The following is a 25,729-nucleotide window of genomic DNA, read 5'->3' as shown; positions in this document are numbered from 1 at the left end:
TTTTTTTTGTTTTAACCTTGTAGTGAAAACAGTAAGCCCTCTGGGAAGCTTTTATCTGCATCTGTCATGCTACAATAGGTGCGCCCTGTCCTCTAGAAGCTCACGTGCTGAGAGAGCAGCCTGGACCCTGCCTCCCACCCATCCTTACTGTCCCGCGGAGGACGCCTGGAGTTGAAGGGCTGGCCCTGAGGAAGGGAAGGGGCAGCCCACCCTCCACAGCCCCTTCCATCACCTCTTGTTGCTTTCCCGACAGTTAGGCAGCAGCCTCAGTGATCCCATGCCCTAATCTGAGCGGTCCTTGGTGGGCTGCCGTCCTTGACCTCTGGGTGTGACCACCACTGAGATGCATTTGGGGAATAGGAAACTTTTTTTTTCCAAATGGAAATTTAGGACCAGAGATAAAAAGCAGAAAGATTGTGTGTGACATAACAAAACTGTATTCCAAAGAAGCTGAAAAATGTGTGTGTGTATATATATAGAATCACTTTGCTGCACACCAGAAACTAACACAACATTGTATATCAACTTTACTTCAATTTTTTTTTTTAATTAAAAAATTATTCCAGCTTCTTACCCTTGGTGGGACCAAGTTTAAATAGAACTGAGCCTTTAATATCAGGCAGTATTTGTTGATTTCCATTTTCTCATAATTTTGGTAATTTTAAGCACATTAATAACTAGCAGCTGCACTGCAGAGCAGTCCTTTATGTAATTTGCAAGGGAAAGCAAGTACTAAATATACTCCGGTTTATAGACTATCATAATTGGCAAAACCTTTTAACTCCTTGTAAACAGTTACTTCCAGAGTCACTTACAGATTTTAACTGAGAGCCTCGCTTTTGGCCCCGTGTCTGAGTGGGTTATAGTGTCACGGTCACATTGTGAGGCGGCCCTTCCCATGGAGGCACCTGCTGTGACCTCACAGCTTCTGCCCCAATAAGAGCATCTGCATCTCAGCCCTGTGCCCGTCTCCGCCACCTGTATGAACCTGAATGGTGGCAGTGTGCCCTCCACTGCACAGAGGGGCTCATTGCACTCATTCTGCCCATCCCCAGGCTAAGCAGAGACTGGGTGTTACTATAGGTTAATACTTGTGTTTTTAAAAATTGCCACCTTAGAAGGGGTTTGGGATGTTGGACTGCTGTAAATCGAAAACTGATGCCAAGAGTTGCTTAGTGTGTCCTTGGGAAAGAAAAGGATGCCAACACCAGTGAACCGACGTTAACTCCACTGAGTGACCCAATGCCCACTCTCACATGCTCTTATTTGGTTCTCACACTATCCTGGATACATTCAACTGCAGAAACCAGTGGACCATCCCTGGGACACAAGGCAGACAACGAGCCAGGGATGTATCTGTCCCTCAGCAGTCCCAGGGACGCAGAGAGTCTACATGGAGGGAGTCAGATCCCAGGTTCCAAGGCAGATAAAAATCAGCCTTACAGTCCCCTCAAACATGCATCACCAAGCCTCCGTGGTCTGGCTGCAAAATCCAGCTCTCTAATGAAGTAGGTCCCTTCACCCCAGCCTGAATCCCTTGACTCAGAGGAAAAGTGAGGCACCGAAGCTGCCCTGGGTCTCTCTGTTAGACAAGCAGCTCCTGAAAAAGCAGACACATTACCTCAGTGCAGAACTAACTTTTCCCAGACCCACACCATTAGAAATGGGACACTGGGAGGTTACACAAAAAGGAATTAAGATTGGAGGAAGTCAGTTCCTAGTTCTGCCCAGCTTTAGAGTGACCGCTAATGGTCTGTTAGACTAGAAACTGATTCCAGGTAAGAAATGACTTATCTGCTGTGGTCACAGAGAATGGGTAAAACTTTGAGTGGGTCTGCAGTGGGCCTGAAGCCTCTTATCCCTCATCCATCCCTGCAGGGGAGTTCTCGGCCTCAGACAGCTCCCTCACCGACGTCCAGGAGACCCGCAGGCCGCCCATGCCCGACCCTGGCCTGATGCCCCTGCCCGACGCTGCTGCGGACTTGGATTGGTCCAACCTGGTGGACGCCGCCAAGGCCTACGAGGGTGAGTCCGCAGACCATCCCGGCTTGGCCACGCGCAGGTCGGGAGCATTGTCAGTGCTCAGGACTCGCTGACAACACAAGCATTTCAGCACAGCCAGAAAGCAGTTGAGCTAGCAGTTTTCAAACACTCAGGGCCCACACTGTTGATTTTAACCAGATGGAATCCAGGGTTTCCTTTAAGTGGGAATTCGTAACACGGATGCCTCACCTCCCCATATCTGGGAAGGGCAGAGCTCAGCGGCATCCCAGCTGTCACTTAACTGAAAATAGCACCTGTCCAGGGAGTGTTTTTCATCACATTGTGAAGACATCATTGCTCAGCGCACAGCTGCATCTCTTAGGATGCTTGTCCCGGCCCCAGCCCTCTGCCCTTCTCACTCATCTCTCAGGGGAGTGATGGCATGTATACTTTCCACCTACATCAGCCCACTGGCAAGTGCTTGCGTTAAGCCAGTGGCCCTTTAAATGCAGGCCCTTATTAGACAAGTGCTGGCCTGCTCTGCTGAAATAGAAAAAACTCAAAGTAATGCTGTCTGTGTGGACGTAACGGTTGTCATTGTTGTTGGTCTGTCAGTCATGTCCAATTCTCTGTGATCCCATGGACAGTATAGCCCACCAGGCCCCTCTGTCCATGGAGTTTTTCCAGGCAAGAATACTGGAGTGGGTTGCCATGCCCTCCTCCGGGGGATCTTCCCGACCCAGGGATCAACCCCAGGCCTCTTGGGTCTCCTGCACTGGCAGGCAAGTTCCTTAGCACTTGGTCACCTGGGGAGCCCAGCGTAACAATCTCTAGGTCCATCCATGTTGCTGCAAAGAAGTTTTGGTTTTTTAATGAGAGATTCTTTTAAAACTTGATTGTGTTTCTTGGCTCAGGCTTAAAGTGAGTGTTTTTTGAAACAGAGGTGGTGGGAACCTGAGCGAAAGCCCACCAAGGTGGCCAGGAGTCTTTTTGGAAAACACACTTCAAGACGCTCAGTACTAGCTCTTTGATATATTTTTGTTGTCACCGAGTGGAAAGCATTGGTCTGCAGATTTGGCACAAGGCCTGTTTCCAGGGAAACAATAGAATGCAACTTTTATAAGCAAGGGTAAAGCTAGAATAGAAATCAAGTCACAGCAACTATTTTTAAAAGAGAAATAATGTTACTATCCTCTTCCAGCTAAAACAGTAAAAAAAAAAAAAAGAAGAAGAAGAAAGAAAGAAAATTTCCTACAGGGAAAAATAAAGTTTCCAATGCATTCTTGCCCCTTGCTTAGGTTTGACTGTGCGTGTTGGTCATTTCTTGACTTTTGATAGAGAGGGCCCAGGATGTGGGTCCACAGTGCTGAATGGTTTCTCCTCTCCTTTCTAGTCCAGAGAGCCTCGTTCTTTGCTGCTAGTGATGAAAACCATCGGCCTCTGAGTGCTGCATCCAACAGTGACCAGCTTGAGGATCAGGCCCTTGTCCAGATGAAGTCATACAGCAGGTTAGTCACCCGGTGGTAAGGTCACCTCTCTACACCATGTATCACCTCCGCTAGTGACAGAGCAGGTGTGGGGAAGGGGCGATGGAGGTCACCCCGATTACAAGTGAAGCTCATCACTGCAGTGCCAGACATTTCATTTTTAGTTAGAATGCTTTGTAGTCAAATAATCTAAACACCCTTAAACTGTTCTCGATGACTTAAAGTCATCATTATGAATAGTCATTATTTAATGCCATAATACATTTATGCCCTCAGGGTTTATAAAGTAAGAGAAATCGTATGTGCTAAATATCCTTGGGCTCCTGTGCGTTTAGTCTGGGTCTGTCCATTTTGAAGCTGTCAGTAGGTCATGCTTGTAAATGAGCCTGCATCTTAGCGACTCCCAACATTCTGCTTTAGACCTACGTTAGAAGTGGGTCACCAGGATCAGTAAGATTTATGTGAAATAAGTAAGAAAAGCCATAGCTGAATTAAGTATATGGACTCTGGCTTCTCCTAACTATGTAGAGGCTGACTTTTTCACTTCCCCGTCAGTTTGCAAATGGTGAGGCTGTTGGATAAATGTGTGATGTTTCTATATGTAAAAGCATCCCAACAGTCATAGTAAGTCCTCCTTGATGCAGGATGATTTCATCAGTGTGAAATCTCTTAAAACCTTTTGAGGATGATTAAGAATCCAGGTGTGGGCTTCCCAGGTGGCTCAGTAGTAAAGAATTGGCATAGATTGCACAGATATACTGGGGACTTGTGCCTGAAGACTTCTTAAGCAAGTCTGTAAGGAAACCCTCTTCACAGAGAAAGTATCAGAGTAATGGATCTTTTGTTGTGAGTGTGACAGACAGATGCTTCATTTATCCTGTTGTTGGGGACAGTTAGGGAGGTAAGATGGTGGTTAATTTGGCTGTTAGGAACTTTTTAAAAAAAATGTGCAGAGTCCAGAGGAGAGCCCTAAATGTCCCTTCTTAGAGTGAAGAGAAGTTTGAGTGAGCAGGAAAAGGGTTATTAAACAGTTCTTAAATCTTCGTAGGATCTCTAGAAGCCTAAGATGAGGGTGATGACTGGGTGTTTGTTCAGTGTGGATGAACAAATGCAAATCAAGTTAAATGTTTTTAAAGATCAGTACAGTCACAGAACTTATCTTTGCAAACCTTCAGAAGTCAAGATAGGCTACTGAGAGTTACTGACAACCTGCTGTGGCTGCATCAGCCCTCCCGAAAGGCGGGGAGAGTGGACTCAGTTGCTTGTGAAGAATAGTCGTGCCCCAGCATCAGTGTTTTCTATTCAGAACCACTCTTATTCTGTCCCATCTGTGGCCTTCAGTGCATCCAGACTGGCCTGTGACGTTGTGGATTTCAGCTGACCACTTCCCTTTTAAAATCCATTCACTGTCAGGTTTCAGTTGGTCATCCTGCCTTAAAAGTTGGGAGGTCATTACCATTCCATTTCACTTACGGCCTTGTGACATCCATACCGGGCCTGCTGATCTAGAATAAGCAGGAGGCGTGAACACTGTATTTTAGTTCAGGGAATTCTAACTTGAGCTTTTGATTTTTAAAGTAAATTTACTGTAAATAAGCTGTGTCCATGTCTTCTGCTAATTTTAGATCTACAACAGGCGCATGGTGGCATGGAATGCTTTTGTTGTTAAAAAATTTTTTTTAATTAAAAAACAAAAAGTACCTCTTGTTTCATGATGCCAAGCATTCATTCAGTCACCACCTCTTACCCCCTTGACCTCTGGAAAGAGGCAGTTGCCTCTTGTCTCCGTGGGAGCCTTTAGATTCTTTGTTTGTGGGAGGCTGAGGTGGTACCTTTGGCTAGAATTCACTCAGAAACTTTTGGAGGCTTGTGACGAAGAGTTGATAGGTCTCCCAGCCCTTGCCCAGCTATGTGGTCTATCCAGCCAGTTACACATTTTTCTTTTCCTCTAGCTTCCTCTCCTTTTTTTAGCACTAAAATGAAATGGGAGAAAGTTGTGACCCTTAGAGTTTGCTGATAATAATAGTGAAGAGCTTAAGACACTAGTAATAAAGAATTTGCCTGCCAATGCCGGAGACTCAGGTTCAATCCCTGGGTGGGGAAAATCCCCTGGAGGAGGGAATGGCAACCCACACCAGAATTCTTGCCTGGGAAAATCCTGTGGACAGAGGAGCCTGGCAGGCTATAGTCCGTGGGGTTGGAAAGAGTCGACACAGCTGAGCAGTTGAGCATACGTGCATGTGACAAACTTCTGAAAGATGTAGTCTTATTTTTTAAATATTTAAAGATAGTCTTAAGAGATGGACGCAATAACATAGCTGCTGCTGGGTTGAGTGGCTGCAGGCTTTACCTACCTGGGTTGCCCCAAGATAGGGCCTGTACTGAACTTGCACCACCCAACAGGTACACACAGAGGAGTAACTCTCTTCTTAAAGCCACTAAAGGGATTCATTTCACTGTTTGACAGTTGTATCTGCCAGAATGCCCCTCTTGTGCTGCCAAAGAGACCATTTTCACGTATTGTCCTGTATTCTTTTTGTCACAAAGATGCAGAATCTTTAAGGAAGTTATTGATTGGCTATAGTTCACGCTTGTATTACCTTTTGTTAAAACTGCCATTTCCCTTTTTTAAAAATGAAAATGTACATTGTGTCACCATAGTGAGTAATTTGACATTGAAAACCATTTTATAAATACAGCCAACTCCTTTAAAAAAAAAAAGAAAAGAAACAGCAAACAAACCCAGCCATGGAGAACTCCTGCCTACATGGTCTTTTATCTCTTGTTCCCAGCAGTAAAGATTCCTCTCCCACTCTGGCTTCTAAAGTGGACCAGCTGGAAGGTATGCTGAAGATGCTTCGAGAAGATCTGAAGAAGGTAAACATATTCTCCAAGCAGGTTATCCTGTCCTCGCAAGCTGCCTGAACTGAGAGAGCCCTTTGTCAACAGTTTCAGTGGAATAAGTTGTGGGCGTTCTCCCTGCTTTCTCAATACACATGTTTTAGGGGTCTGCTTGGAGCTTGGTTCCCACTGACACGCATAGTGCAAGAAGGCTTTCATTATCATGTGTATACAGAAAAAGCATTCTCTTTTTTGTAAAATGCCTTTAAACCTCAGCCAGCCCCCTCTGGACCTTATCCCAATCTCTTCACCCCTAATCCACAGCCCAGATGCACACATACATCCTCAGTGTTATTCAGGCTCTTGCACCAAAAGAACCAGTTGCTGTTAGTTTCTTGAGTAACTTTATATTATTAAGACAGCAGCCCCTAGATCACCTAGAATGTAAGACAGCCCTTATAACTTAACAGACATTAAACTATGCATTCATGTATTTACATTCTCGGGAAGTCCTATTCCCTGGGTGAGGACATCTTAACATATTCTTGACCAGAGATGTGTATCTTTTAAAGTGATACAGTTACCATCACTGTATACAAGTTATGATTGTCATTATCATTCACATTTTGCTCTGTTAGGTTTTTGTTCCAACCTTGTGTATATTATAAATGCAAGTTTATTTCCATAAAATTTTCAAAAATGATGCACTGTGAAATTGAGTGAGGAATTTTTCAGTGAATTTTATGCCGATACTTTCTCTCATTGTCCTAGCGACATATATACTAGCATCTCAGAAGATAATAGTTCTTCAAAATATAGTTCTGATTCAGACGATGTGACTATTAGACCAGCAAAAAGACGAAAAACCTTAGTGATTGATTCTGATATGGAACATGAAAATGAAACTCACGGTGCTGGAGAAGACTTTACAGGTGTATCAGGTATAACTATTGAATGTAATAACCTGCAGAGTGTCAGTGAAATAATTTTGGGCCAGCCAAAATAAAAATTGCCAGCCATAGGCTTTAGTTCCTGCAGAAATCTGCCAGTCAATAATGAAGACCTAACGCCAGGCCCTGTGTCAGCTGTTTAGTGGCGTGAAGGGTGCACACAGAGCCACAGCCACGCATAGCAGCTGGGCAGAGTGGGACCACCCTCTTAGTTCTCTTGCTCTGCTCACCCTCCCAGGAAAAAGAAGACAAAGCTCACCTTCAGGCGGAGGTTCAGCACTTGCGAGAGGACAACCTGAGGCTTCAGGAGGAGTCCCAGAATGCCTCCGACAAGCTGAAGAAGTTCACGGAGTGGGTCTTCAACACCATCGACATGAGCTAGGCCGGAAGAGGCAGCCGTGGGGCTGCCTTCCCCTTAGTTCCGCCGTTGGAGGCATCCTCTGAGCTCCCGCCCCAGCTTCCGACTTTGCCCCCTTTCGGGGAGTGCACAACCTGATGATTGCTGACCAACAATCATTATCTGCCTTTTGTAGAAAAGAAAATGAAAAAGGTAAATAAAAATTTTAAAAAAGTAAAATAAAAGTTTAACTGCTAAAATGTGAATGTCTTTATTTTTTTGCACAATATCTTTATCTGTTATGTATTTAAAAAGAAGCTGGGCCTAGGACCCTCCCTGCCCCCCGACACTGGCCCATCTGCCTCTATTTCCATCAGCTCTTTCTTATCTATTTCAGGTAACCCAAGCTTTCCTTTGTTATCCTGACAAATGTCATTGTTCCTAGGAAAATAAAGTTTTTTAAAACTGCTTATTTGGGGATGGGGATTTCCTTACCTTTGTTCCTAAAAATGCCTGGGGAGGGAGGTGCTTTCAGAAAATGCCTGCCTCCCTCAAATGGCTTGTGCATGAGCTAGTGATGTCTGTCCCTGTCTTACAGAGATCAGCAGGATTGGGGTTACTTAACAAATCAGTGAACCAGAGAGAGGCAGAGACGGAGCCTGCGGGCCACGCCCCTTTTCCATCTTGCATTATGACATCACTGCTTCCTCCTACCTTGCCCTGGGATAATGGGCCCAGGCGCTGTGTGCTCCTCTGAGCCGGAACCCTTTGTTTGGCTTAAGTAAGTCCCTCTGTGTTGGAATCAGCCTTTCTGTCGCTTCCTGGGTCCAAACAGTAATCGGTTTCAGAATTCCTCCAAACTAAAAAAATCTTAAGATTTGTATGCATTTTGGACAAAAGGATAGTTTCTGTTTGAGATTTTTAAAGTTATTAATGTGGCAAAATTGTATTTTTAGCTCGTTCAAAACGATCTTACTGATGAATTGGTAAATCCTTCTCTCCAAAGCAAGGCTTTACCAGTATTTGTAACTAGGAAGAAAATGAATGTTGAATTGTGAACTTTAACCCTTACTTGTTAGGAGCAATGCCTGTGGTGATGGAATGGCCTTTTGAGACCTGCATGTCCCGTGTACAGTCTCTGCCCAGCATTGCCTGCATCCTTGTGTGGCCAGCTGCAGGATTCTGCCACAGAAGTCACTGATGTGCTGCTTTTCTTGTCTAGTGATGCAGCTGCTTTGGGCCCCTGGCCATTGTCCCAAGGCTCTTGGTCCTGCACAGAACAGAGACACTGGGTCACTAGTGTTGAGAGGCCCCGGGGGAGCCCCTGGTGGCCTTATTTCTTGCCTTCACAGTTGTCACCAAATAGCCACCTGCGCCCTTCAGTGGTGACTCTGGTCTAAGGGAATGTTCAGCAATCCAGCGGTATCTGCTCGGAAGTTCCCTGCCCCGAATAATCTCCACCCATTCCTCTCTCCATCCCTGAAAAAACATGGAATGGAGTTTCCCTCTTCTCCCCCAACCCGCATCACCAGACTTTTATGCTACAGTTCCATTCATAATTGTTCCTTCTTCGGGGGATTTTTTTTCTTTCTGGTGACATTTCTCTCATGGAAATAGGAAGATTTCGGAGTGCTTTGTAAAGATCTCAATTGTCTGTCTCTTTCTCTCTTAGACTTGTATGAAGGAGATTGTACATTGCCTGATATCTCTTTGTAAATGAGAAATAGCACTAACATCCAAGCATTCTGAAGTCTTGCTTATCCTTCTGAGTTTAGTTTTTATTTTGTCTTACATTTTGTTTGGGGACTTGGGGCAAGCTATTTATTAGAGTTTTGCAACAGAGTTCTGTTTGAAGCCTTTAAAGACTACTTGTAAAATTCAAATAATAAAATTCATTTTAAACGCTCTTTTAAAACGTTTTGGTATTATTGCTTGAGGCATTCTTATTTGAAAGACCACCCAGTGTATCTCACTGACCCTCCTTGTATCCTTATTTTTCCATCACACTCCATATTACCCAAGATGATTCTTGAAAGTTTGTCCCTTTTAGTATTTAAGAAGTTTTTTTTTTTTTTACTCTCTATTCACATATCCATAGAGAATTCCTGATTTGCCTTTTCTGCTTATGATTTAATATTTGCAGAGCACTTTATAATTAGTTCCCTCTTCACTATCCATATGTGGATTTTCCATACCAACATTGTCATTCTGAGACCAACACATTTTTGGACCCGTCTCCTGCATCTCCCAGCTCTCAATGTTAGACGTTGTATGCTCAGGGAATACAAACGCCTGTTAATATTAGACTGTGCAAAATATAATTAGGAAAGTTAATCTACTGAAAAAATCATAATGCATTCCAAAGCCAAATGGAACCAAATTTTTAAAATCTGCCACGCCACTGTTCCTCTCCAGTGGTGCAACTAATTGACAGCAGGCTGTTTCTTCCTTTTATTTGGTTCGACAATTCTACAAATTCTAGAATTATAAGACAGGCCAAGACTGGATGCCACAGGATACCCTAATTAGCAAGTAAAAAAGTAGGTTTTTTTTAATTTTGTTTTACCTGGTTTAGAGGGTTTACACATTGTTTCTGAAGGGCTTGGGTGTGGGTTACCAGTTTCTGGGAGAAAGCGCCACTGACCTGCATTGATGGAGGATCTTCTGAGCTGACCGGAGGAGCCAGTTGGTTGTGCTCTTAAATCTGCTGCAGGTGGTAAACAGATTGGGTTGGGTTGTATCACTAACTCTGTAGATGGAGATATAAATGGTAACACGAGCAAAAGAAATAGGCCCAGCAAGCGTAAGCCGTTTGCCTCTAGTTGACAAGTGACAATGACCAGGACAGATGACAGTCACACAGCAGACACTTGTAGCTCCCTGGCGCTGTCTCCCCAGAGTGCGCAAAGAGGAGACTAAAGTGTGTGGTGGCCCACTTTGGTCAGAAATGTGCTTAAACAGTAAAAACGTGGGCATTGTTAAAGATGAGCTGTGTTATTTTAAAAGAATAATAGCACAGTATTATTAGTTACCTTTTCCCTGTATGAATTATGCCACTACTGAGCGGTCCATAAGGAATCAACATACTCTGATAAAGGACATTTGACTTGGACTCAAATCCCATCTGGGCTTCCCTGATGGCTCAGCATTAACGAATCCCCTGCAATACTGGAGACGCAGGAGACATGGGTTCAATCCCTAGGCCAGGAAGATCCCCTGGAGGAGGAAATGGCAACCAACTCCAGTGTTCTTGCCTGGAAAGTCACATGGACAGAGGAGCCTGGCATGCTACCATCCAAAGAAAGGGTCGCAGAGTCACACAACTGGGCACACACGCAGACCCCATCCATTATGTAGTAGCTGTGTCTTTAGGTAAATTACCTAATAGCTTTGAGTTTGATTTCCTATCTGATAAAATTACTATTTTACCTCATATTAAGTGGGGTCATATGTGTAAAGCCAGTGGCTGGCAAATTCAAGGCACTCAATTTCACTGTCCTCCAGCTCCAATATGTTCAGGCTTTTATGTTGTTTTTCTGAGAGAGAGTCCTGACATGCTAATTGGAGAAGGATGGAAGAGCCAGAATGAGTTCATCCACTCTGCTTAATATTATTGGTCAGGTGCTTTTAATCCTTTGCCATGCATTTTAGAACAGTGACTCTCAAGCTTGGATCACCATCACCTGGAGGGCTGTGTAAAACATGGGTCACCAGGTTGCATGCCCAGGATCTGTGATTGAGCAGGTCTGGAGTGAGAACTTGGTATTTTTTGTAACTTCCAAGTGATGACTTAGAAGCAGGGTTTTTGAGGAATAGTATTAACAAGAGGATATTCATGCCTATTAATTAAAACAAACAGATGCTACAGCACAAGGCTCTTAACCTATTACTAACCAGGGATGTATTAATGTCTTTTGTTACCCCAATGTTATTGACTGGAGACGTTTCAATATTCACTTATATAACAAATCGCCAACCACAGGCATTAGTGTTTTGCAAAAATCCCCCGGTTAATATGTTAACCATGTGCAGACACCTGAGTAGTATTTTGACAGGTTGGCTGACACCAGTTGCAGGAGGAAACAAGTTATAGATAAAGAGATTTTAGGCAAAATAAAGAACTTTTTTTTGTACTAAAAAATAACTTAGAGCCTCTTTTGCGCGAAACTTGCTGCCATTTGACTATTTTAAATTCATATGTTAGCTGAACATGACTGGAATGTCCTGACCACCATGAATAATAAGAGACCACTTACCAGGTCAGCAAAGAATGACCTTGGTAATCTTGAGGAGATTAGAGAGCTTGAACTTGGGAGCCAGCGGGAGAACCTTCAGTCAAAGGCACAGTGTGTGTCCACATAGGCGTATGAAGACTGGGAGACTCAGGCCCAGGCTGGGAGCGTTGAATCCCAGTCACAAACTTCCAGATTCAGCCCAGCCTGCTTACCCTAATCTCCAAGAACCTATCAAACCCAAAAGTTACTAGACCAGCAAATTTCCCGACTGCCCTCATACCTGCTCCAAACTTAAGCAATCTTTACCTAAACTCTCTGCTGCATGACAGCCCGTTTTCTGCACCTGTGTCCAGAGAGAAGGAAAGGGTTGCTCTTTTCTCTGGGTGCTTTAGGTAGACTGCAGCTCAAAGACTTGAAGACACTGGCTGCCTTTTCGGAGATCATCATAGCCGTGGTTTTAGTTGCTGCTTGTCCCCTCGCTGCCTTCCTTCCCTCTGATCTCCCTCGTCTCCCCAGTGGAGAGAGTTTCCCAGTGTTGCGCTCCTTTGTTTCCTTGTCAGATTAGCCCTTCTGGTCCTCCATCCTTAAAAATCCAACATCTCCCCTTTCATGCCTTAGGACATCTGAGCCATCATACCGGGGACCCAAGACAGCTTTCACCTTCCCTGCCTCTCATAATGCCTCTCATCAATTTCCTTCTCTATGCTTGCCTTTGGTCCTGTGAACATGCATGTCTCAAATGTCCTCCCGTCACTTCCTCTAAATGAGCACACCTCACTATGCCCCTTAAAGACCTGCTCTGCCAGAACAGCCCCACTTTCAGATACATGCCGTTCATTTTATCCTCCAAGTTGTCTCTCTCAGGACCCATGGATCTCCCAGGCAAAATCCCCAAAGCTTCGGGTATCTTACTCTGTATTGTTAAATACATTCCCATGCTCATCTCATGTTCTAGGGATGCAGGCATCCCTCCTTAACCAAAGTGCTCTGTTCTTCTAAAGGGGCCGATCTCCCTACACATTAGAACACCCCTGAATCTCTAATGAAGCTAGTGGTAAAGAACCTTCCTGTGAACACAGGAGATACAAGAGACGCAATTTCGATCCCTGGGTCCGAATGATCCCCTGAGAAGGGTATGCCAACCCACTCCAGTATTCTTGCCTGGAGAATCCTATGGACAGAGGAGCCTGGTGGGTTACAGTTCATAGCATCTCAAAGAGTTGGACACAACTGAAGCAACTTAGCAGGCATGCAGGAATCTCTAATGAACCCACCCAACAGCACCTCTATCAGTTCAGATCAGTTGCTCAGTCGTGTCTGACTCTGCAACCCCATGAATTGAAGCACGCCGGGCCCCCCTGTCCATCACCAACTCCCAGAGTTCACTCAGATTCATGTCCACTTCTCCTATACATTTCTATAACTCAGCATGTAGAAAAAGAATCACAAAATGGCTATCCATCAATCAAATCCAGCTCCCTAGGCAAAAGTAAAAATGTCTGGGAGGGTGTGGGTTCTCTCAGCACTGACACCTCCACTCCCTACTGCCCTCATACCCCTAACTCACTGCACACATTTAGGTAACTAGATGGTGAGTAGGTGGACTTCTGGGTGCGTGCCTCCAGATTGCTCATGCCAAACCCAAGAGAGTCATTTCCTTCACCAAGCCTAGCCCCCACCACTGCACACAGGCACTCCCACACCGCTACCCTCACCTATTCTGTGTTCCTGGGAATCTAAGCTCTGAGAAAACAAATTTAAGAAAGGAGTTTTACTCAAGTCCTAACAGCAAGCTGCTGCTGCTGCTAAGTCACTTCAGTTGTGTGGGACTTTGTGCAACCCCATAGATGGCAGCCCACCAGGCTCCTATGTCCCTGGGATTCTCCAGGCAAGAATTCTGGAGTGAGTTGCCATTTCCTTCTCCAATGCATGCATGAAGGCTAAGTTGCTTCAGTCGTGTCCGACTCTGTGTGACCCTATGGACAGCAGCCCTCCAGGCTCCTCTGTCCACAGGATTCTCCAAGCAAGAATACTGGAGTGGGTTGCCATTTCCTTCTCCCAATAGCAAGCTAGAGGTAGCTTATTAATAAAGTTGCCTGGAGGCAATTCTTCGGTCCCTTGTTGCAGTGAAGAGTGGGAATGGATTTGTAACTGACCTAGTAATTTTTCTGAGGAGCTTAGGCGTATTTTAACAAGTTACTTCTCTTAAGCCGCTTAAGCATTGCTCCAAAATCTTAAGACAATGAATATGCTTAGCAAACTCTTCTGTTGCAGTTGGTACAAAGATAGATTCAGACCTATGTAGGCACAGATAAAATTAATGTGTGTATCTGACTTTTTTGACCTCACGGACTGTAGCCCTTCAGGCTCCTCTGTGCATGGGATTTCCCAGGCAAGAATACTGGAGTGGGTTGCCATGCCTTCCTCCAGGGGATCTTCCTGACCCAGGGATCGAACCCACATCTCCTGTGCCTCCTGCATTGACAGGTAGATTCTTTACCGCTGAGACACCTGGATATATCAAATTAATGAGGATACGCCTATTAGAACATGTGCTGTAAATGCAGTCTAGCTTAATATTAAAGATTCAGACCTTCCCCTCCCGTCAGCGGCGGCCCCCCTCCCCCTCGGATGTGACTGGAGCTTGAGGCGCGCAGGGCCGGAGACGTCGCAGACCCGGGACCGGAGGAGCTCAGAGGCGGTGAATAATAGCTCTTCAAGTCTGCAATAAAAAATGGCCTCCAATAAAACTACATTGCAAAAAATGGGAAAGAAGCAAACCGGAAAGAGTAAAAAAGTTGAAGAGGCAGAACCTGAAGAATTTGTAGTAGAAAAGGTGCTGGACCGCCGTGTAGTGAACGGGAAGGTGGAGTATTTCCTGAAGTGGAAGGGATTTACAGACGCAGACAATACTTGGGAACCTGAAGAAAATTTAGATTGTCCAGAGTTAATTGAAGCATTTCTTAATTCTCAAAAAGCTGGTAAAGAAAAAGATGGAACAAAAAGAAAATCTTTGTCTGACAGTGAATCTGATGATAGCAAATCAAAGAAGAAAAGAGATGCTGCTGATAAACCAAGAGGTTTTGCCAGAGGTCTTGATCCAGAACGAATAATTGGTGCCACAGACAGCAGTGGAGAATTAATGTTCCTCATGAAATGGAAAGATTCTGATGAGGCGGACTTGGTACTGGCAAAAGAGGCAAATATGAAGTGTCCTCAAATTGTAATTGCTTTTTATGAAGAGAGGCTAACTTGGCATTCTTGTCCGGAAGATGAGGCTCAATAATTGTTTGCATTGCCTTTTATATATATTTATATATATATATAAAACGTGGGTCTTGGTTTTTTGATTTATTAGTGTGAAGAAATAACTACATTCTAATGAAAATCAGGTTTGATACGTTTGTTTTGAAGTAATATTGGGGAAGTTACATTGGGTTTTTTGTTTTTTTCCATCTGTAGCACTGGTTACTTTGAACAAATAAAAGCTTTCTGTAGTTGCCTCCTTCAGTAGGAAAGAATTTGATACCATGGTATATTATTTCCTCAGCATTAGAGAATAGTTCTTCTAAATGTTGGAGGAAATCTTCATAGTCATTACTCAATCAGAATTTAGAATTTGCATTTAACTCATATATGCCTGAGGACCATTCTAAGTTTTTTATATGTGTATACATAAAAGACATATGTAAATTGTTTGGGAGTTAATTTTTTGTTGTGGTTTTTGTTTTGGTAAATATATTTAAACAACAGCCTTTGATAACCATGGATAAGCCCATGTTCTGGAATTACATCATTTTGAGCAATATAAGAAATGACTTCAACTTAGATAAAAATTTAAGTCTTAACCTTTCAAATTAAAAAATTTTGCAATTAATTAGATAAATTAAGGAGTTTAAATTGGGTAATTTTTTAAAGCATCCCTATCAGAATCTGCATATAAATGCAGTTTTATATGCAGAAACCCTGGAAGGAAAATTTTTATCACTATCAACAACCTTCCCAACCAAATGAAAAAAGTAGAAAAATTCTAGTATGTTTTAATATAGCAAAGCAAAACTTAGTTAAATGGACACTTGATGGTTCCTTTTGGTGAACCATTGTTTTACAAGAAATTGAAGTCTCTGTGCTATATTTAGGAAATGTTGTGATACATGGGATGTCTCAGATTTGTTCATGGAAACCTAATCAGATAGTTTTAAAATATTGGCAGTTTATGATCTACAGGAATAAATGAGTGAACAAACTTTTCTAATCTATGCTTGACCTACATGTTTTTTCAGACTTGACTCCGATCCATTCCTTACACAAAGGCTCAATTTTCTCAGTATTTTGGGTTAGTAGTTCAGCAGAAGCCAAGAAAAACAATAACTTTGTAGTAATCAGAATGTTATTCAACTGTATATTGTTTACTTTATTGTAAATACTGGTGAACAGTGGTCAATAAATAGTTTTATATTCCTTTGAAAAAAAAAATAAAGATTCAGCTGGAGTATGAACACTGAATTTCATATACAGGCACTGGGAACAAACAATTCTACCCCAAAAGAGAAAAGATCCGGTGGAGGATAGAGGGGTTTGGGGATACAGAACTACTGATCATTATCTTTAAATACTTGACACTGTGGTGTGAAGGAGAAACCAGCTTTGATCCCTGTGGTACTAGACGGGGAAATAATGGACCGGTGGATGGAAGTTACAGGAAAAAGATTATGTCTCCAAGTTAGTTGATCAATGGTGATTAAGTGGTTTCCTGGGCTTGAAGCCAAGAATTAAGTGAGGCCAGGAACCACTTTGCAAAGATGCCATCTCATCACCTTTTCTAGTGGATTCTGCTCTCTTTAAATAAACTGGAGCCATGAGTTATAGACTCAAGGTGGAAAGGGATCTTCAAAGTTACCTTTCTACCTCCCTTCCCAGTAGTCAATCTCTTCATCACCCAACCACAAGTTCAGGCACCTGGGTGAGTTTGAATACATCCAGTGATGGGAAGCTCACTACTTCCTGACACAGAACATTTTATCTTTACATTTCCTCCTCTTCTTAAAAAGTGCCTCCTTTTATTCAGGGAAAATCCATTTCCCTTTCATTTTTGCAACTACCCCCACCCCTACCTTTTTGAATTACATAAATATAAATTTCTCTTCCCAGGTAATAACCATCAATACGTTGGAAAATATCATCTTCCCAATATTATTTCTTCCCCAGGATAAGAATTCTCTATTCTCTCAACTTGTCCTCATGTGCCATGGTTTCCAGCCCCTTCCCTTCCACAATCTAATCACATAATATGCATTAAAGACAATTGCCATATATGCATTTGCTCACTGAGTACTTATAACAGCCCTGTGAGGAGAGTGCTCTAATTGTTGCCACTTTACAGAAATAAGAAACTGAAGCCTAGAGATATCAAATCATTTGTTTGCAGTAGAATATCTGGTGAATGGTAGAGCTGGGATTTAGACCTAGGCCTCTAATTTCAGAGCCAGTACATAATCTGTACTTTCTCAGTTTGTATTATTCCCAACCTATGGACTCTTGCATGACCTGATTGCATAGATCGTTGCACCAAAGGGATCTAGAAAATGAGCATCACAGACACTGGGCTATAAATGAGGTGGGGCTAGGAGCCAGGGAAGACAACAGAGTACCCCTAAAGGCCAGAGGAAACCACCTCTCCTGGGGACCCTTTAGCAGAGAGGAAATTTTAAAGTGCTTCAACATTCAACACAGATGTCTGGACTTCCCAGATGGTCCAGTGGTTAAGAATCTACCTGCCAATACAGGGGACATGGGTTTGACCTCTGGTCTAGGAAGTTTCCATGTGCTACAGGGCAACAAATCCTGTGCACAACTACTGAAACCCACATGCCTAAAGCCTGTGCTCCAGAACAAGAGAAGCCACCATAAGGAGCAACCCTTACACCGCCACCAAGAGCAGCCCCTGCTTCTTACACCAGAGAAAGCCCTCACACAGCAGAAAAGACCTAGTGCAGCCCAAAATGAAAATATCACACCAAAGAAACATAGATGTCCTCCCTAAAAGTTTCAATTCAGAGAAACACCTTCATCTAATCACAGGCCAAATCTGGAGGTAAAGAGGCTCTGAGAAGCTATACCAATGGTTCCTAGACTTAAGAATGCATCAGTACCACCTGGAGAGGTGGTCTAATTCCAATTCCTGGACTCCAAGCTCAGAGGTTTAGTATTATTAGGTTTGGCGTGGAGACATGGAAGCTTCATTTTAATAAGCATTCCAAGTATTTATGGCATGGATGGCTTCTGAACCATTCTGAGAAACTCAGCTTTCAAAAATTCTTGGCCAGCTCTTTTGAATAAAGGAATGGCATGTAAATGCCAGGTGTTACAGGCAAAGGGGTCATCTGGCTTGAGATACCTGGACGCCTTGGTGCTCCTCAGTAGGTCGAGCCAAAAGGATAGTTATCCTTTGAGCAGCCATTTGTACAGTGGTTGAGAATTCTCAGCCTCACCTCACCCTACTCCCAATTTTTCCTTTTTTAAAACCGAGAAGCATTTGCTTAGCAGAAGCCAATTAAAATCTTTGTTTTAAAACCAACTTCTAAATATTGTATCTAACACTCTTCCCTCCTTAGGATAAACTGCAACAATGTTAATTTTACACCCTGGTCTAATCACATCTCATTACTGATGTTGCTGTAATAACCTGCTACCAGCTTTGTATCTTTACCAGTGAGCAGATAGAAGTCATGGATTTCAAAGTTGGTCCCTGTTTTTAGCAATTGAAAGTCAAAGAAGAGACTTTCAGCTTATACTTCTAAACCCATCTGTTGGAAAACCATGCCCAAGGTCTTTGCAGTCTGTTTGCTAAAGCGGCAGACTGAGAAGAACAAAACAAGCTCAGCTCCCAAGTATAAACCTAGGCAAAAGTCCAGATGCCTCCCGCCTGCCTGCCAAGGCTGCAGCAGGACACCTGGGACCGGCCAGGATCTCTTCCTTCAGCCAGTCTTCTAGTTATCTGCGGCCACTTAAGCTACTTCATACTTGGCTGTTCAAACAACCAACATTGTGTTATGTACCATTTCACAGGTCAGGAATTTGGGCAGGGCTCAGCGGGGTGATTCTTCACCTCCATGTGGCATTAACTGAGGTGACTCATCATATTCAGCTGGACTGGCTTGGAAAGCCCAATGGGACTTCACTCACATTCCTGCCCCTCAGTGGGAACAGTGGAAGACTGAGCCCAGCAGGGCCAGTTCCCCTCTCCATACAGTCTCAGAGCTTCTGCCTGTCTTCTTTCTAGCACAGTGGTTGGGTTGTTAACATGGTACTCAGAGCTCCAAGAGACCAAGGTGGACAGGGCCAGTCTTCTTAAAAGGTAAAATGGCTTACTGTCACTTGCCCACGTTTTCTCAAGCCCAGAGTCATGGTGGGGGGGGGGAACCAGACACACCCTTCTTCTCAGGGAGAGGCTGGGCACAGAATATGCCCCGTCCTTTTCTCCCATAGGCCTCTTCTCCTCTGGTTCCCATGGGTTCAGAGCCATTCTACCTTAAATCCTCAACACCAGAATACAAGGCTCCAGTTCCAGATGGCAATGGAAGAGGACCCTGAACTTGCTTCTTCCCTTGAACACACCTAATGCAAAACCCTGCACTAGATTAGATGAATGACTCCTACCCATCAGGCAAATGAGAAAATCCCACATGAGAAGGAGAGGCTGAGACACAATCTCACTATAAACCTGCCCTGCAGTACAGGATCAGGAGGAAACTCACAAACCTGAGCTTCTCCCCATGGAGCCAAGGGTTTAGACCCCACTTTTGGCTCCCAAATTATTAAGACCTGCACCTGAGAGATGAAGCCCCAAAACATCTAGCTTTGAAAGGCAATGAGGCTTGTGCCCACAAGACCCACAAGGCTATGGTGAACTGAGCAGCAGTCCTTAAATGGATCATGCGAGGCTGACAACTGAAAAGCACCCAGAGGTTCTTTTAGCTTATCTTAAGGCAATGGCCTTAAGTTCTTAAGAACTTCCCTGGTGGCACGGATGGTAAAATGTCTGCCTACAATGTGGGAGACCTGGGTTCAATCCCTGGGTTGGGAAGATCTCCTGGAGAAGGAAATGGCAACCCACTCCAGTATTCTTGCCTGGAAGATCCCATGGATGGAGAAGCCTGGTAGGCTACAGTCCATGGGGTTGCAGAGAGTCAGACATGACTGAGCAACTTCACTCTTACTTTCAAGGCAGTGGCCTGAGGAGTAGGCATCTAACTTAACACACACATCTAGGGATCTACTGGGGTTCTCTACAAAGATGGGAGCCAGCTGTTACTATTGATATCTTTGTGTTTTCCCTCTGCTTTGCTCCAGCTGGTTAGCATCTCCCAGAAAGGAGCTTATACCCTTGTCCAACACCCCTGGATTTTGTCGCTGCTGCCCAGGGGACGCCTCTAGGTCTTCTGCCTTGGGTGGCCAGTGGAGTTTATGTTCATGGGTACCACAAGATTGTCACAAATGGAGAAAGAGTTCTTAACTGGCTATCAGTTGCAGGGCACAGCAGAGAGGTGACAGATGGAAGTGCCCAGCCTTTCTGTGAAAGAAACCTATTGGCTTGTCTTCCTAGTTGAAGCCTGAGGGGCGGCTTCTAATTAAACACACAGCTAATGGCCAACTGTAATCCTCTCCAGAGACCTTGGGAGACAGGCACTGTCTTCACACTCTCCCTTTGGTGTTCTCCAGAGCACCGTTATCTCCAGGAATGGAGTCTGTATCTGATGCCCCAGTTTTTATATCTGGTACTCGGTCTTTATGGCTGCTGCCCCTTGATTGCCTGGATCCAGTGGCCAATGGAATTCATGTTCATGGGTTCAATGGATTGGCAGCAAAAAAAAAGAAAGAAAGAAATAGTTCTTAACTAGCTATCAAGTTTCAGCACAAGGGAGAAATGCCCATCTCCCAGTCTTCCCTGTAGAGAGGTATATTTGCACAATTTAAAAGCTGCTGCCTGAAGGTCTGGCTTTCAATTAGCCAGAGTAGAGGTGCTGACTGAAATCCTCCTCTTTGGAATATTGGCAGGTCTCTTCACACCCTCAACTATTAGAGGCTGTTAAAAATTTAAAAAGCATCTGGGACAATCATAAAGGTTGGCTCTGAGGAATAGGACAGGGTAGAATGATAAGGTTCATCCACCACACGAGGCCACGCCTTAAAGACTGAAGAGGCAGCTGCTTTATCTAATGCACAGAAACCAACACAGTCAAGAAGGATGAAGAACCAGAGGAAAATGTTCAAAATGAAAAAGCAAGATAAAACCTCCGAGAAGGACTTGAATGAAATGGAGATAGGTGATCTGCCTGATAAAGACTTCAAATACATTGTCTTAGAGGTGCTTAGGAAGCTTGGGAGAAGAATGCATGAGCAAAGTGAGAATTTCAGTGATGAAATTGAAATTTCATCAGTTTCAGTGATGGAACATATAGGAAATACCAAGAAGTCATCAGAGTTTTTTCCAATGAGTCAACTCTTCTCATGAGGTGGCCAAAGTACTGGAGTTTCAGCTTTAGCATCATTCCCTCCAAAGAAATCCCAGGGATGATCTCCTTCAGAATGGACTGGTTGGATCTCCTTGCAGTCCAAGGGACTCTCAAGAGTCTTCTCCAACACCACAGTTCAAAACCATCAATTCTTCGGCGCTCAGCCTTCTTCACAGTCCAACTCTCACATCCATACATGACTACTGGGAAAACCATAGCCTTGACTAGACAGACCTTTGTTGGCAAAGTAGTGTCTCTGCTTTTGAATATGCTATCTAGGTTGGTCATAACTTTTCTTCCAAGGAGTAAGCGTCTTTTAATTTCATGGCTGCAGTCACCATCTGCAGTGATTTTGGAGCCCCAAAAATAAAGTCTGACACTGTTTCCCCATCTATTTGCCATGAAGTGATGGGACCAGATGCCATGATCTTAGTTTTCTGAATGTTGAGCTTAAGCCACATTACAAAGTGTCAAAAGTTAAGAAAAAAGAGGGAGGGAGATCAAGATGGCAGAGCTCACCTCCCTTCCATGAACACATTAAAGATACATCTGGAGTAATTCTCACTGAAAGCAAACTGGAGCCTGGCAGAGAGACTCATATACAACCAAGGCTGTAGGAAGGGAAGAGAAGCAATCAGATCAGGACCTGCACCCCTAGGAGGGGAAAACTGGCTTCCTGGGGAGTGAGCCATTTGATTCACATATTTCACACCCCAGCCCTAAGGTTTGCCACTGGGAGGATGAATTACCTTTTGTTGTTCAGCCACTAAGTCAGTAGTGTCAGACTCTTTGCAACCCCAGGGACTGCAGCATGCCAGGTTTCCCTGTCCTTCACTATCTCCCAGAATTTGCCCAAACTTATGTTCATTTAGTCAGTGATGCTATATAACCATCTCATCCTCTGCCTCTTCCTTCTCTTTTTGCCTTCAATCTTTCCCAGCATGGGGATCTTTGCATCAAGTGGCCAAAGTATTGGAGCTTTGGTTTCAGCATCAGTCCTTCCAGTGGATATTCAGGGTTGACTATCTTTGGGATTGAGTGATCTCCTTGCAGTCCAAGGGACTCTCAAGAGTCTTCTCTAGCACCACAGTTCTAAAGCATCAATTCTTCAGTGCTTGGCTTTCTTTATGGTCCAACTCTCACATCCATACACGACTAATGGAAAAACCATAGCTTTGACTATACGGACCTTTGTTGGCAAAGTAATGTCTCTGCTTTTTAATACACTGTCTAGGTTTCTCATAGCTTTCCTTCCAAGGAGCATCTTAACTTCATGGCTGTAGTCACTGTCCAAAGTGACTTTGGAGCCCAAGAAAATAAAATCTGTCACTGCTTCCACTTTTTCCCCTTTTATTTGCCATGAAGTGATGGGACCAGATGCCTTGATGTAAGCTTTTTGAATGTTCAGTTTTAAGCCAGCCTTTTCACTCTCCTCTTTCACCCTCATCAAGAGGCTCTTTAGTTCCTCTTTACTTTCTGCCATTAGAGTGGTTGGGTGGCTTGAAATTAGAGGGACAGACAGTGGAGCTATAAGAAACTTAGATTCTGCTATGAAAAGCATGCACATGCTTACTCTTGAAAGAAGGCAGAAGCAGCAGATTCAAACTGTCCAGGACTCTGCCAGTTCCCTGTGGGTTTCCTGTGACAGCCCTCGCACACACCCAGCCTGAGCTGAGCACCCACTCCAGCCCGCACTTGCTCTGTTGGTGCAGCTCCACATGGGGGCAAGGCCTGTTGCAGTCAAGGGGAATACCCTTGAGGGAGCTGGGAGGTGGAACCATCTCAGACCTGGCACCACCTCTGTACGAGGTGAGGGTGTCCATTGCTGGCACCCACAGAGGCAGAGGACTGGGAGTAGTCCAGAGCTCTGATTGGGGCTGGAACTGCCAGAGCCTGCACCCATATCCAGGTCAAACACCCGCCGTGGCGCCTCTTGCTCCAGCAATGCTTCCCTTTTGCCAGTGCTTGGAGGGAGGCGAGCACACACTTAGAGGCAATGAAGCCAACTTGGACCTTGTCTTCAGTGCCCTTGTTTCAGCAGCTTGGGACCTGACCCTACACCCAACAGGGTGGTGTTGGCCTCTGAGCAGAGGAAGACCTGGCTCACATCTGGCTCTGGCGACAGCCCTTCCATCTCCACTCCTGTCTCCTACCAAGGTGATAGCTACCAGCCCACCCTGCAGAAGACAAGACGCATGCTCATGCTAGATCCAAAGGCTCTAGGAACCCCCAAAGCCCATACAGGGACACCCCTTCAAGACCAGGATGGGTAACTGTTTTACCTAATTTCATAGAGATGCAGAAATTTAAGCAAACTGAAAAGACAGAAGAATTTGTTTCAATTGAAAGAAAAGAGACAACCACTGAGAAAACAAGGAGCAAAACAGAAACAAACAATATACCAGGGCTTCCCTGGTGGCTCAGTGGTAAAGAATGCACCCACCAATGCAGGAGACATGACTTCAGTCCCTGGTTCTGGGAAGATCCCACATGCCCTGGAGCAGCACAGCCAAAAAATAAATAAAATTATGAAACACAAAACAAAAACTCAGGTCAAATAACTGAGGTTTGAAAAAAAAACAATTTTCCAGCTAAAGAGTTCAAAGCATTAGTAATAAGAATACTAACTGAATTAGAGAAAATAGTAAGAATGTTTATAAGGAATTCATTAATATTAAAAAGAACCACTCAGAACTGAAGAATAACTGAAGTGAAAAAATGCACTAGAAGGAATTAACAGCAGACTAGATGATACAGGATGCATAAATAATCTGAAAGATAGAATAATGAAAATCACCCAATCAAAACAACAAAAAGAAAAACAAATTTTAAATAATGAGAACAGTTTAAAGGATCTCTGAGACAACATCAAACATCCAACATTCACATTATAGAGGTCCCAGAAGGAGAAGAGAGAAAAATGGGTCAAAAATGCATCTGATGAAATTACAGCTAAAACCTTCCAAACCCTGAAAAAAGAAATATATCAAAGCACAGAAATGAGAGGATCTCACACAAATGAACCTAAAAATTCATAAAAAAGAATAAAGAATAAACATCTATAGAAAAGAATAAAATTCTGCTATTTGTGTCAACATGGATAAACTTAAAGAGTCTAATATATGCTTAGTGAAGTCAGACAGAGAAAGAAAAATAGTGCATGTTATCACTTATATGTGGAATGTAAAACATCTTTTTTTAAAAAAACCACAAAGCAAAAAGCCTAGAGCAGATACACAAATGATGAAAGAAATGAGCCTAAGCATACCACTACAGAAAATCAAATTACAAAGGAAGCAAGCAAGAGAAAAGGAAATGAACAGGAGTTACAAAACAGCCAGAAAACAATTAACAAAATGATAATAAGTACATACATGTCAATGATTACTTTTAACATAGATGGACTAAATTCTCCAAGAAAACACAAGACCCAACTATATGCTGCCTCCAAGACTCTCACTTCAGATGTAATGAAACAGACAGAATAGGAAGGGATAGAAAAAGATACTCCATGCAAATGGGAAACCAAAAGAAAGCTGGGTGGGGTATCAATGCTTAAATCAGACAAAGTGGGTTTTAAAACAAACTTTAATATGAGACAAAGAAGATCCTGACTTAACTCTAAAGGAATCAATTCAACAAAAACATTTCTAAATACTTATGCACCCAACCTGGGAACACTGAAATATATACGGCAAATATTAACAGACCTAAAAAGCAAAATAGATGGCAATAAAATAATAGAAAATTTAAAACCCCACTTACATCATTGGATAGATCATCTAGACAGAAAACTAATACGAAAATCCAAACCTTAAGTGTTGCATCAGACAAGATGGACTTAACAGATACATAAGAATTCATTCAAAAGCAAAAGAATACACATTCTCTCAAGTGAGCATGGAACATTTCTCCAAGATAGGTGTGTTGGGCCACAAAGCAAGTCAATAAAGTTAAGAAATAGTGAGATCATATCAAGCATTTTTCCAAATACAAAACTAGAAATGTTACAAGAAGAAAATTAGAAAATTCAAATAGATGGAGAGTAAACAACATGTTCATAAACAACCAAAGTGCCTAAGAAGAAATCAAATGAGAAAATTTTTTAAATGCTTTGAGACAAGTGAAAATGGGCACACAACATACCAAAATTTGTAGGATGCAACAAAGGCAATTCTAAGAGGGAAATTCACAGCCCTTAGGGCTATGTCAAAAAACAAGAAAGATCTCAAACAAACAACCTCACTTTACACTGCAAGGAACTAGGAAAAGATCAAATGAAGATCAAAGTTTGTAGAAGGAAGGAAATAAATCAGAGCAGAAATTAAAAAAAAAATAGAGGCTAAAAAGATGACCAGCAGAAAAGCTGCACATAAAAAAA

General features: G+C 43.3%; 2 protein-coding genes across 8 annotated transcripts in view; both read left to right on the top strand.

Moving 5' to 3' along the window:
• The window catches only part of SIPA1L1 (signal induced proliferation associated 1 like 1), a 381,195-nt gene extending 371,682 nt beyond the window's left edge, over nucleotides 1-9,513 (top strand). For 4 of the 7 annotated variants that reach the window (XM_040226162.1, XM_040226158.1, XM_040226159.1 and 1 more), the window contains 4 exons: nucleotides 1,879-2,025; nucleotides 3,377-3,491; nucleotides 6,263-6,347; nucleotides 7,500-9,513. In XM_040226162.1, the coding sequence (XP_040082096.1) occupies nucleotides 1,879-2,025; nucleotides 3,377-3,491; nucleotides 6,263-6,347; nucleotides 7,500-7,643 (491 nt within the window). In that variant the 3' untranslated portion in view covers nucleotides 7,644-9,513. The remainder of the gene's footprint in view (nucleotides 1-1,878; nucleotides 2,026-3,376; nucleotides 3,492-6,262; nucleotides 6,348-7,499) is intronic. The other 3 variants (XM_040226163.1, XM_040226161.1, XM_040226164.1) reach the window with 2 other exon arrangements.
• Nucleotides 9,514-14,454: 4,941 nt separating this feature from the next.
• Nucleotides 14,455-16,298, top strand: LOC120852749 (chromobox protein homolog 3-like). The gene has a single exon (XM_040226157.1). It carries the CDS (start codon nucleotides 14,568-14,570, stop codon nucleotides 15,117-15,119), a length of 552 nt encoding a protein of 183 aa, XP_040082091.1. The 5' UTR covers nucleotides 14,455-14,567; the 3' UTR covers nucleotides 15,120-16,298.
• The last annotated feature ends 9,431 nt before the right edge of the window (nucleotides 16,299-25,729 follow it).

The sequence above is a fragment of the Oryx dammah genome, unplaced genomic scaffold (genome assembly GCF_014754425.2).
Source record: "Oryx dammah isolate SB20612 unplaced genomic scaffold, SCBI_Odam_1.1 HiC_scaffold_26, whole genome shotgun sequence".
In the NCBI taxonomy this organism is placed as follows: domain Eukaryota; kingdom Metazoa; phylum Chordata; class Mammalia; order Artiodactyla; family Bovidae; genus Oryx; species Oryx dammah.
This window is presented reverse-complemented; position numbering and strand designations above follow the sequence as displayed.